A 16,498-nucleotide genomic window follows, 5' to 3' on the forward strand; every position below is an offset into this window, starting at 1 on the left:
TATGTTAGTAATCCCTTGCTCTTACTGTCTTCACTGAGGGGACTGGATTTTTTTTTGGACTTCACAGTTAACCCCAGAATGTTGTGAAAGCCACGGGCCTCTGGACTCAGCTCTGCCAGCGGGCTATAGCCCTGCTGCCCGGGGCACAGCTGGCAGCCAGGTGGCCCTCCCGTGGCCTCGAGCGCTGGCGGTCAGGGACGCAAAGCACCGCGCCGAGATCTCGGGGGCGTGCAACGCGCTGACCGCTGGCGCTGGCACTTCCAAAACCAGCCTACGAAACGGACGCTTTGCCCTTGCAGATACGAGCTGACAGTCGATGACAAGAAACAAAGCAGGAAGAACCCGGCAAAGGACAGAGCAGGGAAAAGCCTGGACAGCGTCAAGAAATTTTATTTTGGTGGCTCTCCTCTCAGAACGCAGCAAGCCAACTTCACTGGCTGCATAAGCAACGCTTACTTCACTAGGTATGTAGCATCCTGACAGCTCAAACAGTAGCTCAAGAGAACCGATTTACTGTCACAATAAAAATCCCCGTCTCATTTTTTGAGGCTACGTGTGAGTGAGTTTCTTAGCTTATTTGCCATGGGATCTGTTGGCACAGACCTACTAGGTTAAGGTATTGTTAAAGTGGGAATAACTTGCTGTAAATCAGATTTCAGTCCTGCACCTGCTAACGCTGCTGGTGCAACGTAGAATTTGCATAGCTGTAATTTACATTTATATTATGTAGCTTTCAGCTCTGCCTATGAAACAAAATTATATTAAGGCATCTCACAGAAGCTGGGGAAGTTAGGAGTTTGGTCATGTGAAAATGAGCAGAATTTTTTGATCTTAATCACTTTGTGAAATGATCTTATATAGAAGATTTTACAGTGGATTTGATGCTATAGGTTGATACTTTCTGTTTATGCAAGCATGGATAGAACAAGCAGAGGTAGTACAGACTGTCTGCATTACCCAAACTTTGACTGATAAATCTGTACTTTTATCCATGATCCAAGAATGAAAAAAACCCCATCCAAACATCATGTAAACTATAAGTGCAAAATTCTGTGATTTTTATGAAGACAATTCCAACACTTCGAAAAAAGCTGTTCTTGTCATCCCCTCTTTGAAACACAGATTGGATCGAGAGGTTGAAGTGGAAGATTTCCAGCAGTACTCTGAGAAAGTTCAGACTTCTTTGTATGGATGCCCTGTTGAATCTCCTCCAGTTGCTCTATTCCACAAGAAAGGAAAAAACTCATCAAAAGCCAAAGGAAACCGTAATAAAAAGGTTTGCTACAAACTGCCCCAGTATCACCCTAGAGTTTTCCAAAGTTGATACGTACTGTGCCATGATCAGGAATTCTCCAAATCACGGATCCAAAACGTACCACGTGAAGACTAGTTCAGATATATGAAGGAACAGATCCTGTTCCTTTACATATTCCATCATTGCAGACGACTGCCCTGACCTGATCTATCTGGCCTACACTTGAATCATTCTCTCTTGCTAGTACTGTAAAACAAAACTTATGACATCTTCAGAAAGGTACTGCAGAAACAAGCCCTTCTTGATTTCTTCTACATTCTAAAGGCAACAAGCTTGCTTCTGTTCTCAGCTACTTCTGTGTGGCTCTAATGGGTACAAATAGCACACATTAATATGAGTGTGAAAAAACACCTTTTTCCAGAACACAGAACTTTTAGTCCATGCATGTCCTCTTATGCCTGTAGTAGAGCTGATACCATCAAAAGCATGGAGGAAAAGATTAGAATTATGTTCACTACACAAGTATTCTCTTTATCCCTTCTCCTACCCTAAATCAGCATCTATAGTAGATCTGTTCACTGAAAATTTGACTTGGAATCATTCCCGCTATTTCTGTAAGGAAAAAAAAAAATATATTACTAGCTTAGATATAAATGATACTGTTGTTTTATCCTGTCCAATCTCAGTTAAAATTTCTGGTCAATGGTTCTCTTTCTGTGAAGGTGGGAAGAGATAAAGACAAGATTTCACAGCCTTCAACTGGCCTCAAACCACCGTATCAAGAAGTGAATATGCAAAGAGATCCTCAGTGTCACTTGCCCATGAATCCTAAGGCAACCGAGCACGCATATCAGTTTGGAGGAACAGCAAACAGCCGGCAAGAATTTAATCACATACCAAAGGATTTCAGTCAAAGGTAAAGAGACCTTAGAAATAAAAATTAAATACACGGAGGAGGAGAAATATGTAGTTCAAACTAAAAAAGAGACACATTTCTGCTGTTGCCCTGGCTTTTTCCTATATATCTTAGGCCAATTTTGTATAGAGCATGTCGTTAGGATATATTTAAAAGTGCTTCACTTGAATAAGAGCAATAAATATAATGTGCTTCCAGTTACATCCCTCTTGTGGAGCCTTCGTCTGCATTGTTTATTAACAAAATGTGCCTCCTCGCCTACTTGTATGTAGGCTTTGAGGATGCTAGTTCTATACATGCAATGTACCTTTGGTCTCTTTACAGAATAAGAAATGGCATTACAGCAGAGCTAGAAAAGAATACAGCAGTTCACCAAGAAATTAAGCAGTGACATGTTGAGTGGACCTTGTCAGCTGTTTAATGGCTAGGAATCTCCACAGTGCAGTAGGACAGAGGGCTATGAAAACCATGTCCAATTCAAGCCATAATGGAAATTCAAGTAATTAATAATGAGTCCAGATATTGTGGACATTTCATTCTCAGGCTCCCACAGACTATGCCATACGGTATGTTATGACCAACAAAGGATTTTGGTTTAATACTTTCCATGAAAGACTATAAAGTCAACAACGTAGCGCTTCCTGGAAGCATACCAGACCACTAACTCAGAAAAGAGGAGTGCTATTTCCTGACTTAAATAAAAAAACCCATCACATTTGTTTAAATTCAATAGTGTTTTACTTAGGGTGGTCCTGATGGTCCCCATATGAAGAAGGAAGCCCCAAACTCTAGCATGTCTCTTCATCCCTGCAAGACATATTTGTTTTACAACTGTTATTACAGCCTCATTGTTGTAATGTGCATTTTAAAAATAAACAGTGACCTGTGATATTTTAAAACAACTGATATTGGCAAGGGCCTAAGTGCGTGTGGAATGCACACACAGATGCAGGGAGGCACGTATAGATCCCTCAGGCGATACAAACAATGGAAGCTAGACTAGTGTCCCGACGTGAGAGGCAGGAGTAACCAGCCCTGACACTGTCCCACACCAGTACAGCTTTGCCATTTTTTAGACCGAAAGAAATAATAGCAATCACTCAAGGAAACTTCACTGCTGACAGTGTCAAACCAAGGCAGTATAAACTTGCCATGTTGTCTTGGACTTCACAAGGAACTACAATGAAGGAGAAGCTTAGTAGTGAGTCTGCAATAACATTCAAGATTTGTGAATTTTCAGGCCTGTGAATTCAGGCAATAACATTCAAGATTTGTGAATTTCAGTGCCACCACAGTTACAAAGCCCCACAATATTGCTGCTCAGCAGGAATGGAAATGTAGTGCACATAGTGTCAGTCACTGGTGGCCTGTATTGGTTTTACTCGCTCCAGAGATTTTAATTTTTGAAAACAAGTTCCCTGCAAGACAGCTTCTTCTCCAACTTTTACTTCTGCTCCAAAAACCAGTATGAAATGTTTCTCAGAAATGCCACTTTCATAAAGGAGATACATATTCCTTTGGATGAGAGGAAAACCTCAGTCTTCCTCTGCCTGCAGTTTGATTTAAGTCAGTTATATCTGCTCTAATTTTAATATTGTGTTTCTATGTGCCAGAGCTCAGTTCTCTATCAGCCTGAAAACTCACTCATCTCACGGAACGATTTTCTACGTCTCGGATCAAAAAGAGACCAACTTCATGGCCCTTTTCGTTGCTCATGGCCGACTCATTTTTATGTTTAATGCTGGTCATCAGAAGATAAGGATTAAGAGCCAAGAGAAATATAATGATGGCCTTTGGCACAATGTAAGTAAAAGCAAGCAATCATTATGATGGCACATATATCAAGGCTGCAGCAAAGACACCGCTGATGTGACACCTTTGGGAGTTTTCATTCATGTGTTAATAACCACACCTACACGATGAGAAACTTCCTTCCAGTATTTTTAAATCTTCCATGCGGCATTTTGTCAAGTCATTAACTCCGCACAGGGAAGCGAGTCAGTTATAAAAATCCAGTCATTCCCAACACTAACAGCTGAACAGCAGTGGCAGAAACAAGCAGAACCGTGAGGGAATCAGGAGTTAAGTTAGCTAGGAAAGGAAGGGCTATGATAATATTCTTCAGCAAACTTCTCTGAAGTGCCCAAGCAGAAAGCACAGCTGTCTTAGGCTCCCTCTGTAGTCTACAAAACTAAAATACAATTTTAGAGGTCAAGGTAAATTTCCACCTGTAGGTACCTCTCTCCTCACTGAATACAGAGGAAATCAGCCGTTATTAAGATTCTAACTTGGGCACTTCAGTGTTTAAAGCAGGCCAGGTGGATCCAGACCATAAAACTGGCGGAGAGCGTGGAAATGCTAACAGTGATAGCACTGTAGCAGTGAATCATATATGCAAATATAAGATGGGCAGATCTCAGTAGACCTTGTGACACCTTGATTGCTTCTGCCTTATACACCAAAATGTAAGAAAGACGGCAGTTTTACTATCTAGCCTTTACATCAGTATGAAAGGATAAGGTTGTCCAGCGAAGAATATTGGCAGTTAATAAAACAGGCTTGCAGAGCACCACTCACAAGTTTTTCTTCTCAAACTCCTTATCTTCTTCTACTGCACAGGGGTGTTCCCTCAACAGATTAATCTCCCGATGTTTTTTTTTTTTCCTCCCTTTCTAGGTGATATTCATCAGAGGCAAAAATATTGGTCGCCTGATAATTGATGGTCTCCGAGTACTGGAAGAATCTTTTGGTGGTAATGCCAACACTTGGCAAGTGAATGAACCACTCTATATTGGGGGGGTGGCTCCCGGAAAAGCTGTGAAAAATATCCAGGTAAAGCAGACACCCGTTCCATCACCCCATATCTCTATGCACAGCTCATGCAAAGCTGACGGGAGGGACGGGTGCAGGCAAAAGCACACAGCTCAGCTCGGGGGGATAGCAAAGCTCCCTCCCCCGGGGCTAGGCCAGCGGTAGCTGGGCTCCACTTCCACAGACTTCCAGCAGCAACTGGAAAGCCACTGGTCCCCCAGGAACAGAGGAATCCTAGTGACATCCAAGCTTAGATGAGACAGGTAAAATTAGGTGAGATCAGGTTCACCCTAAGGTCGGAGATCTAGATGAGTTTCGGAGAGGTTTTAGTGTTGCCTTAGTATGTCTGTTCTAAGACAGTACCTAGAAGTCAGAATTCTGCTCTACATCTTGGTACTCAAGGATATTGAAAGGAGTGTTAAAGCAAAAAGGAACATAACCAAGTCTCCTTCAAAGTAATCTTTAGTGTTAGGTGCTTAACAAGATAGATGCACTACTCGGAAAAAGCAGACTCCTGTCTTGCCTTGAGGGTATGAGATATGTGTGACACTGCCTGACTCCCACTGCGCTTTGCTTCCCACGGTTCAGTGAGGATTATTTGAGAAACAACACAAACTGGAGTTATCTTGAAGTCATCAGAGAGACATGAGAGGCTACAAAAAGCAATCTGCCCTGCTTCTCTTCTCCGGAAGCTGGTTTTTAATTCAAAACTGATACACCAGACAATCACGGCCTTACAAACCATAACAAGTACAAATAAGGACAGAAGAGTTTACCTACTAATCACCCTTTCTTTCCCCCCTCAGATTAATTCTGTCTATAGTTTTAGTGGCTGTCTCAGCAATTTACAGCTCAATGGAAGATCAGTTACTTCAGCTTCGCAGACATTTAGTGTAACACCTTGCTTCGAAGGCCCATCAGAAGCGGGAACATACTTTTCATCAGAAGGAGGATATGTCGTCCTTGGTAATACACTACTAAACAAACGTATCCCATAATAAGAATGTATTAATCACTATGCTTCAGAATGGCATATTTCACTAAAAGGTATGGCAGTTTCTGAGGCTGTGAGCTGGAAGGATTATTAGATGCTGATCATTATTGTGGTAAGCCACTATGTTGACAGGTCACAATGTCACCATGAAATTTAAGTTGTTACATAAATACATCTGTACGTATGAATTTCAAATAATTAGAATAATTTCACAAGGGAACAGCTTATAATATGGTAAAAATTATCATAGCCACGTTGACTTCTATATGTCTAAGACCAAGCACACCAGCAAACGGTCATCCCTTAGTTTTTTAATTAGTGAAAAAACATTGCCCAAACCAGGACAACCATGTAGTTCAAAAATCCTAAGGAAAGGCTTCCTGCATGTCGTGATAATGAACAGCATGACAGAACACATACTTTCTGTCATTTAGGCCTGCTGTGTTCCAGGAAGCATTTTATGAGAGTTTTTTGGTCACATAGGCTCTGATCTGAACCAGAAAGGAAACTGCACAACCCTATTCTTTGGCAACACCGAGAAGAATTAGACGGTGTTTCTAATTTTCTCCCTGGCCTGCCACCAGATTTGAAAAAGGGATTTTCTTCTACTGAATCATCAAAGCTCAAGGGAACTCCCACTCACTGTATAAAGACTGCTGAATGTCTAGCAAATTGCACAATAAGAAACTGCCCAAAAATACAGATAATTTACTTTCTGCTGTCCATTTAATTGCTAAGAAATATTTTTAAACAAAATACTTTACATATAATGAGAAAAATAAAGAAACCTTTATTAGTACCCTAAGCAAACATAATCAGAACAAAAGTTGAAATGGGTCATTGATGGCACATCATGTCATCTCTTCTAAAACATCTACTGGCACGTTTCATCAGTTTTAAAGACAGGAAAAATAAGTTCCACCCTGGGTTTTGAATTTCTATTTTGACTTTAAATAAATGTCCAATTTCATCCCTAACTCGGCACAAAAAGAATGTTATTCTTTTTCCCTCACAGATGAATCCTTCAGTTTAGGCCTGAAATTTGAAGTTGTTTTTGAAATACGTCCCCGAAGCAGCTCAGGAATTCTACTGCACGGTCACAACGTGAACGGAGAGTACTTGAATATGCACATGAGAAATGGACAGGTATAATGAAGGTCCCTGTTCCTCCACTGATTTGACTGGTTCCTCTCCTACCTACTTGGATTCTGCTGTATGCAGTTTTTGTCTTACAAATTTGCCATTAATTGATTCTTATTTCTCTCCTAACTATATTGACCTACTGATAGCACCTATAAATATTTAACGAGCATTTGAAAATAAGCAAGAGCTGCTCTTTCATCCACGCACTAAAAAAAAATGTACAACAGTTACAAGTAAAGTACCTGTTGATGAGTTTTTATCTCTTGGTTGTTAAAAGAGAAGTCTGAGTTGTGCTCAGTGTCTTCTTCCTTTAACGTAAATGTGTGTGATGGGGAGAGTGAGAGAAAGTTCCGACTGTCTGTTGATCTGGTTTCTAGAGCCTCTGGATTTTTGTAAGGCTGTCAATTGAAACAGAGAGGTTTGAAAAGAACTCACCAGATAGTTGTTGCTGCTGTGATATTTTTATCACGTTCCTCATTAAACTCTGGATCCCTGCATGCTATGTGTTGCACACATACAGGAGGAAGTTGCAGTCTAAGTAGATAAAACAAGCAAAGGTTTAGAGCACAGAAATTTTTTTTTTTTTCCTCTCTTCTTTTTGCAGGAAAAAACCTCCAGGCATAGTCAGAAGACTAAGCAGGGTGACTATTCTTTAACCAATGCAATACAGTACCCAGTACCTAACTGCCAACTAAAGTGGTGGGGTGTTTAAGTGAGGCTAGCTGTACCTCAGTTAGAAATGCAACACCTGAGGAAACATGCAGTCACCTCTCTTACAAGAACAAGATCCTACAGTAGAATGACTGAGTGAACAGCTTAACATGGTAATTCATCCTATCCTAAAGCAGGTGCCTAATATAGGTGACTAAATGATCTGTCATTCAGAGGATCTATTTTTCTGTATTGACTACAGAGAGAACAACAGATGCTTCAATTATCACCTAATTTCTGACAGGTGATTAGGTTAAGGTAAAGCCCATTCTTACAGCTGTAGCTGGTCCTTGGTGGATTAACAAAGAATTTAAAGCATATTGCAATGCTGTGCATTATGCCCCACTTAAAGGTTGCCTCTGTATACAACTGGTCCAGCCTAGTATTTCTTGCCTAAAGATCTGATGGAAGGTTTGCATGTTCAGAAACTTGGCGAGTTTTCCAGCTGTCTCAGTCTAACAAAAGATACTGCCACACTTACTGCTTCAGACATCGCTTCCTGTATAACATATAGGCAATTCATAAACAGAATTAACCCTGGGAAAGCAGCTCTTCCCTGCTTGTCACTGCAACAGAAACCCCAGTTACATCCTTGATAAGCAGAATTCAGAATTAGGTTCACTTTCTAGCTCTGCCAGAGATTTGCTGGTAAGCTTGAGCAAGTACCTTCAAAGTCATTCTCAAGTTCCCTATTTATTCCTTTCTCCGATCTTGTCTGGTTGTTTATACTTTGGTTTTTCATTACTGTTTTCCTTATTGAGTGGCTAGCAAGATGCCAAAACATCATCTGATGCCTCTAAACACTAATTTACCACACAGGAAATTATAGAGCAGAAGTACTAGAAATTTTTAGTGAGATTAGCTGTTATTTTTTAATCTTTTTTTGAACTCTTCCTTGAGTTCAAATCAGAAATGTTGCAGAACTACTGAATCTAAAAAAAAAAAAAAAAAAAAAAGACAAACAAACAAACAAAAACCCCAAACATAAACCCATGAACGTTTCTTTAAGAATTTAATGAAAACATGTTTTTCTTTCACTTACATGCTAGACATGTTTTGAGTGGGGAATACAGCATTATTACAACAGAAGGAGAAAGGAAAATAGGATGGAGTTTACAGTGACAACCACATTATTTTCTCCCAGGTTACTGTGAAACTGAATAACGGAATCAGGGATTTTTCAACTTCTGTGACACTGAAACAGAGTCTCTGCGACGGCAGGTGGCACCGAATTGCAGGTCAGTAAAACATGAGCATCCCCTAAATAAGGCGACAGAAAGCAGCTCCCCCTCCCCAGCTCTCCATCTCCATGGGCTAGTGCACTGGGAATGGGGTCATACTTTCAGTTCTTCCTTTTCACATGTCAAGACACAAGTTTGTGTGGAAGACAGTCGTATTTGTCCCTCAGATAAAGGAACTGTAGAGCTTCCCGGGAGGGCAAGCACGAGCTCCTGTGAAGAACAAGCAAAGAGGGAACCTCTTTGTTCAAAGAACACAAGTCAGCCTAGCTGAAAGGCTGGCAACCGTTCCTAAATCGCATAGCAGACGATATTCCTCTTTTCCCAATTAGAGGTTAAATAAGTCGGTAGAATGTAGCGGGCACAAGCATATAGGTCAAGTAACTTGACTTAAAGGTCAAATAAGAGCTCAGATCTGAAGAGCCCTGCCTCACCCAGAGAGACGCCTACAGTCAGGATTTTGCCCGTGCCAGACAGCCATCCTCCATTCCTGGGTTTGAAAGTCAAAAATCACTTCTAAAGCTCAGTTACTTTGAACTTCCTTGCCCTCCTGTCTAGCTGCTGACTTGGGACATCTCCCAGTGACACATCCAGAAGAGGTCCGAGGGTGCACTCTTTCCCCATGCATTCCGGCTTTCTTCTGAAGGAAACGCAGGCACACGTCCCAGGAGAAAACCTCACTGCGTCCTAGTACCTCCCCTGTGGGGAACGATTTGGCAAACCGTTTTTTTTTTTTCCCAGCCCCACACCACCGTAGGCTCCGTACGCTGCATCAAACCGCGCAGGCGGCGCGGCTTGAGCCCGGCTGGCCGCCAAACAGGTAACTCCCGCCTGCCACGGAAAACCCACGTGCTACTTCTCACAAGCTCCTTGATGCCTGTTTCTTCTCCTTTCAGTGATTAGAGACGCTAATGTGGTGCAGCTGGATGTAGACTCTGAAGTCAACCATGTGGTAGGGCCACTAAACCCCAGGGCAACCGACCACAGGGAGCCAGTGTTTATTGGAGGTGTACCAGGTACGGTTTTGGCAGCTCCGGGGTGCATTCTTCTCTGATTTCAGCACAGTTTCCAGAGAAAGCAGAGAGACTTAGTTTTCATTTCAAAAGAGAACAAAATGAAGAACCTGGTAAAATTCAAAGACTCCAGACCTGATCAGAAACATTCGGCCTCGAGTTCTCGAAGGAAAAAAAAAGTGCCGCTTCACCGAAATCAAAACATTCACAGTTGCTGGGGGGTCAGGTATGGACTCAGTAGTCAGTCAGCTAGGAAAAAATCACTTTTTTTCCATTTTACTTCCAGTACAGACTTACTGTTTTTAAGAAGTCATTTATTTATTTATGGGATTGTTAAACTCACTGTCGCTGTAGCTGGATTCTCAAGGTTTTGTTGCTGATAGGCTTCTCTCCTTTTCTTCAAGCAACTGTGTCTCTGAACACAAGACAAAACATGAAGGTTCTTTTTCTGACTAGTGTTTTCTATTGCACAGATGTCTGTTAATGTGAATTTGTGACTCACAGACCATCTGTGTAGCGTGGGCCAAGATTACTACATTTACTTCCCTTATTCAACAGACAGAGCTACTCTGTTGGGGTTCATATACAAACTGTAATCAACACTACGTGATTCAATTTTTAAGTCACCTCCTGTACATTTCTCACTGAAAACATGCAGCATTATTTCCCTGTGCCTTGCATGTCAATCATGAGCAGCTCTCACTACAAAATTTAATATATTGCTTATCTTGGATTAGTGGTTTGAGTGCATGATGTTCTCATCCATCCCACACTACCAGGAGGAAAAATGAGCCTAAAGAGAATAGTAAAATCTATGTGCAGATGCCTATTCACTCTTTAAATCCAAACTGGAATTTTATTAGGACAGAAGTCTTCCCAGAGAGGTAATATAGAGTGGTAATTGCAAACGCTGTTCTGCTTCATAACAGAGCCTTCTATTTCTACATTTATTATAGAACACTAAAGCAATGCCATACATTGGCTCAATAATGCTATTATCACCCTGTCCCAGAAAATCTTAGAAAGAACTTCACAGCAACAAAGGATATAATACTAACGACTACCATGTAAACATAGTAAACTAAACGCAAACTTACAAACCAGACACAGGTGACAATACACGTAATGTTAAATCACAGACATCCACTCTGGGATTCATCTACTCTGTTACTTAAAAGAAAATGCATTTGTCAAAAAATACAAGATTGGGCCTCCATTGACAATGTAGTGTCAAGGGTTTTACATAAATGTAGGTAACTCCCCATACTTAGTTTAATGGCCTCCAGGACGCTGGCAGTAGTCCAGACATCTCAAAAAACCCACAGAAGATTTAGAAGAGCTGCAGTTAGTAGCAAATTGAAAAGATTCTGCCACCAAACTGATGATTTTGGTCACCATGAGCTCTAATTTCTTATTTATTTATTTATTTAAATCTGCTTCTTCCAGAGTCTCTGCTAACATCCAGCCTGACTACACGCAACTCCTTCACTGGCTGCATTCGTAACTTCATGATTGATGAAAAACCAGTGAGTTTTAGTAAAGCAGCTTTGGTTAGTGGTGCTGTAAGCATCAATACCTGTCCCGCAGCCTGACAGTGCACTGCATCAATCCCATAAAGTTCCTTAGACCACAGAAGAAGAAGAAAAAAAAAAAAATAAAGAACAAAAGAAACTGTCTTCGTCGGGAAAAGAATGAAGATATCAAGGATCTGTCTACAGAAAGCAGTATGTTTAAGGGTCACTTCTAATGTTCATGTGCAAACAAAAATCACGGAAGAATAAAGGGCTGTTGCTTCTGCACTTCTCTTACTGTACCACAAGAGTGAGCTTTACCATTTCTTATAGCGCACGTGTGGCCAGTACGTTACATGAAAATGAGGGATTCTAAAAGAGATTAAAATTATATTAAGTATGTTACTTTCAAAATAGATCCTCTGCATCATTTCACGCCATACCTTAGGTCACCCTTTGTTTCACAGGAAAAGATCTACTAATGCACGTTAAAAAATAATGCTAGATAACAGACTTGCATTGCAAATAACTGTGTTCAAAGATACATTTCTTTTTAATTTTCCATTCAACTCATTTATATATTCCTCAATTAAAGTGGAAGGCAGAGCGCATACCAATTATGTAAGCTTACAAACAATGAAAATTAAATTTTTTATTCTATTTCTAGACTTCATGGATATGTTCTAGCACAAAGTGAATATAGTATGTATATCTTTTAGGACAGACACTTTGTAACTGATCATTTACCTAAACTAGTCATTTTAGAGCAATACTTGCCTTACCTAGGAAGGGAGAGACAAAATTCAACATTTCAAGTTTTTTATCTAAATTATAAATTCACTTACATACAAGCACAGCACTAAATTCACAATCTCACTGTGATTTCATCTGCGTTAATATAACACAAGTAAACACAAAGCACAGAAAGCAGAATCACAGTCACAGTTTCAGGCAAATCCCTGTGACATAAAATCGTTACTTCCTTGTGAGACTGCTGCAGGACTCCAGTTTACAGCAGAAATCCTCAAACGAGGAGCATGTTCCTGTGGAATGTGTCCCAGGAGACAGGCTGCTGCCGGGGACCTGGGGGCGAAACGGGCAGATGTAAACAGAAGGCAAAGGGCTGCAAACCTGAGCTACGTTACAACCACAGAAGGTAGATGGAAGTTACCATGAGGCTTTAGCTCACGGGAGGCTTGAACACCAGCCACAAGTCACTTCCACAACTTTGTCTCTTCAGTGATAACCTACAGGCATCAAAGCCATTTAAGTTTATTTTCTTTAAAGAATAAACGACTGTTGACGGAAAGTTTTACAATAGCTGGGCAAATTATTGTTGGAACCAACTCAAAGCATGACCAGCTGCAAAGCAGGAAAGTATGAAAATTGAAAACAAAGGAGAACACCCTACAGATGAAAAATTAGTAGAAGCTCACCTGGAAAACACACGAGCAACAACCAGGATCCAGAGTTCTTGAATCTGTGGAGAGCTGGAGGAACCGTCAGACTAAGACATAGATGTAAGCACTAATCAGTAGCTTCCCTACTACTCTCTCAGTAGGAAGAGGGTTTTCACAGGTTGAGGTGGTCTGGGCTTACTCCGGATAAAGAACTGCAAGCTTTGGATGCGCTGGCACAGGAACCCTCTGGCAGCTGGGACCCCAGCACTGCCTCTCCACTTGTCTCTACAGTCCAGCGTTGGGCGGTGAGTGGACGAGAGAAGACAGCGTGGCTCCAGCAGCCTCTTCTTCCACCAGCCCTGTCAGCTCTGCTCTTGCTTTCAGCCCCGTGCCTGTTCTAACTGTCTTCTCCCGGACACATCTCCCATTCCGTTCCCTGCAACTCTCAGGCAATATGCTCCCAGGACTGGTTCCCTCCCCAGCCCTGCAGGGAGGCTCCCGATTTCAGGGAGTGGTACGCAGACCCCTCTTGTCATCACTCCACAGCCCACCGTTCAGACTTCAGAAGCCAGCAGTAAGGGCACCCCCCTGCAGTCCCTCCCAATTGAGCGCATCACAGGGCCCCAAATCCAGTTACATTCCGATGCCACCTTTGTCTCGGATACCAAAACCAGTATGCCTGCTCAACTCTTTCCCGATCCCAGCTACTGCCCAGACTCTGAACAGAAAACAGTTAGGGCTTTTGGTGTGGGAACTTTTTTACTGTCGGGGCTGAGGGGGGATGTCCTCAGGTCCGTGAGCTGGGTTCCCAGTGGGTACCAGAGGCTGTGCATGGTGCCAGGGCGGGGAGCTGGGGTAAGAAAGGAAATATCTCTCCTTCCAGTGGCAGCGAGTTGTTAGACCGGCTCAATCAATCTCACGACGCCACAACCTGAGCTGAGCTTCCTCGGGCCCTGGTCTCCAGGACCCTAGTGCTGGAGGGAAAGGCACAGCAGATTCCCTGCTGAGATAGGTTCCTTACAAGGATAACTGAAATTTCTTTCAAGGTTGTCTGCAGCTGCTAAGAAGGAATAGCCAGGAATAGCATATGCTTGTGCATCTAAGAGCATCACAGTTTAGTGAATGCTGGTATTAAGTGGAGCACTGTATGTTAACTGGTACACACATTCTCAGAACGTTTTTCTGTCTTACACCTACTTCAGACTAAAGCATATTTTCTCATATCCACACTCAAGCTCTGTGAATAAACAGTATTTTTCGTAGCCATATTTGCTGCAATGAGATTTGCTTTTGTTCAGTGGATTTACATTTAAGAATTTTTTTTTTTTGGTTAATCAGTCCTTTGCATACTTTACATATGGAAAACTAAAAATACAGTAAAATAGTATGTGAATAAAAAACACATTAAAATTCATAAACTGCTACCATTCGATTTGCTTTTTACTATATCATCGGCTAAACAAACACAGCAGTATCTGTGGAGGATATCTTCCTCAGTTTTCCCTTCTAGGCCTCAGAGATGCAGGTTTTCCCTCAGAACAGTTTCCAAAGAAAAATACTATAAACTAGAGGATACTTGCAGACTCAGGAGAGAGCAGAGAATAATGAAAATTTCCCTGCCCCCAGTATACACATAGACCTTGAAATTACCATTCCATATGCACCAAAGGAAGTCTGTCTGTGATGCATTACATCGCACACACCTCCACATTAATTTCAAAGCTGCTGGTGTTTAAGAGAAGGCAACTGCCTAAGCAGAAATCTTCCCAGAATTCAATTTGTCTTCTGTATCTATCTTAAAAATTATAGCTCCAAAACCCTTCATCTACAAAGAGAAACCTCAGAATTCTGAGACACGTTGTCAGACTGTCCATTAGCATTTTCAATATGAATATGACTATCTCAATTCTGCAGACAGGTTACCAAAAAAATGAGCATTGACCGTAAGATTGTAACTTTTCTCTGTCTCCTTCGAGGTTTTATCAAGTGTTGTTATAGACATTGTCTAAATCAGGGCTACAACTACACTGTTATTATATCATGGAATATTCTGAAATTTGACAATTGCACGGCTATATAAGAAATAATCCAATTTCAAACTGAAAGAGTCAACAAACTGTTTCGAAATAGAATATTTAATTAGGATCTCTGTCCCCTCTATCTCTTATTTCTGAAGATCGGTAGAGATCTCCCACAGTTAAAGGCTCTTACCAACCTTTCCTTCTCCTCAAGGATCAAGAGTATGGACAACAGCCTGAAAAGGAAAATGAAAGATGAAGGGTTACAGGTCTGACAGTAATTCCCCAAAAGCCAACCATTCCATGTAAAACACTAAAAAACCAACAACTCTTCATATGTGAACAAAGCCCTGATATAAATCAAAGAATAAAATTAGTTCAAATTCGGGTGTATTCTCCCTACAGCAGGATGTGGCCTAAATAGTCAAATGACTGCCACTTAAAAGATGCTGAAAACATAGCACATATATTTAACTTGTGATGTGCATTTGGCTCTTGTTATAGTTGGGATTTAAGTGTTATTCACAGATTCACAGTGGTCCATGTCAACTCATTTCCTCTCAATAACATAGTATGTTATTCCTACAATTCAATTAGTGTTCCAAAGCTGTGGAATGCTACTACTGTATAGCATCAACAACAAAAAGTTAGTCAGAAAATAAGGGTAAGAAACACACATTAGCATGAGACTGCTGATTAAATGATTAACATAAACAAAAAGTCTCTGAAAGGACCTGACTAGATTTGTGCATTTATACTGTGGTATACAGTGAAACAGAAAGTCAGTGTGCGATTATTTCTTTCACATAGTGGAGCTGCTTGTTTCATTAAACCTCTGAGCACATGCATCAAGCCAAACTGGTTGTTATACATCCACTTCCAGCCCTTGGACCTCCTCTGGAAGCTAAAAAGCATTCCCACATGAACGTGAATCTCAACTGCATCTCTGATTCACAGTGTTTCCAAGCTCAGTAAGAATAATCACTTTACATTTGCCATCACAGACCTCTTAATAGCATTCAGGAAGCCAAAGTTTCTTGCTGCAATCTCACGTTCAATGGAGCGAATCCCATGAAGCTGAGTCTTGATGGGACATAGAACACAAAAACTACACAAAACTGGAAGAACAAGTAGAAAGGGTAGTGGACTACACAACAAGACAGCAAGCCAAATGCAGCACTAAGAGATTTCTGTAGACTTTACATTAGACTTTAGAATGCTTACAAGAAATGCTGCACTGCACCGAGCCTAAGTAAGGCCAGAAAAGCATGTGAATGGAAGACTTTAAGGACGTGCAAGAAGTACCGTAACAGTTTCACATCTGGTAACTAAAACAGACCACAGCCTACAGTTTCAGACCAATTCAGGTAACCACAGGGAACAAAATTAGCCTATAGGTTACCTCTAGTCTGGCCAGAGAGAGATGAGAAATTACTGCCTGCTTCCTGATGAATATTCACATAGTTTTACACTGGTGATTAGTTTATA

General features: G+C 41.2%; 1 protein-coding gene and 1 long non-coding RNA gene across 2 annotated transcripts in view; one reads left to right on the top strand and one right to left on the bottom strand.

The window, feature by feature from the left end:
- Positions 1-14,260, top strand: part of LAMA4 (laminin subunit alpha 4) — a 105,897-nt gene extending 91,637 nt beyond the window's left edge. The window contains exons 29-38 of the mRNA XM_033007996.2: positions 300-464; positions 1,123-1,276; positions 1,978-2,171; positions 3,785-3,974; positions 4,848-5,003; positions 5,789-5,948; positions 6,992-7,122; positions 8,975-9,068; positions 9,965-10,084; positions 11,528-14,260. Of these exons, the coding sequence (XP_032863887.2) occupies positions 300-464; positions 1,123-1,276; positions 1,978-2,171; positions 3,785-3,974; positions 4,848-5,003; positions 5,789-5,948; positions 6,992-7,122; positions 8,975-9,068; positions 9,965-10,084; positions 11,528-11,673 (1,510 nt within the window). The 3' untranslated portion in view covers positions 11,674-14,260. The remainder of the gene's footprint in view (positions 1-299; positions 465-1,122; positions 1,277-1,977; positions 2,172-3,784; positions 3,975-4,847; positions 5,004-5,788; positions 5,949-6,991; positions 7,123-8,974; positions 9,069-9,964; positions 10,085-11,527) is intronic.
- An 851-nt stretch (positions 14,261-15,111) lies between these two features.
- On the bottom strand, positions 15,112-16,123 carry LOC116965334. Its single transcript, XR_004409294.1, has 2 exons — positions 16,017-16,123; positions 15,112-15,246 (listed from the first exon to the last, which is right to left on the bottom strand). It is a non-coding gene; the product is annotated as an uncharacterized LOC116965334 (long non-coding RNA).
- Positions 16,124-16,498: the final 375 nt, after the last annotated feature.

The sequence above is a fragment of the Tyto alba genome, unplaced genomic scaffold (genome assembly GCF_018691265.1).
Source record: "Tyto alba isolate M040663 unplaced genomic scaffold, T.alba_DEE_v4.0 Super-Scaffold_22, whole genome shotgun sequence".
In the NCBI taxonomy this organism is placed as follows: domain Eukaryota; kingdom Metazoa; phylum Chordata; class Aves; order Strigiformes; family Tytonidae; genus Tyto; species Tyto alba.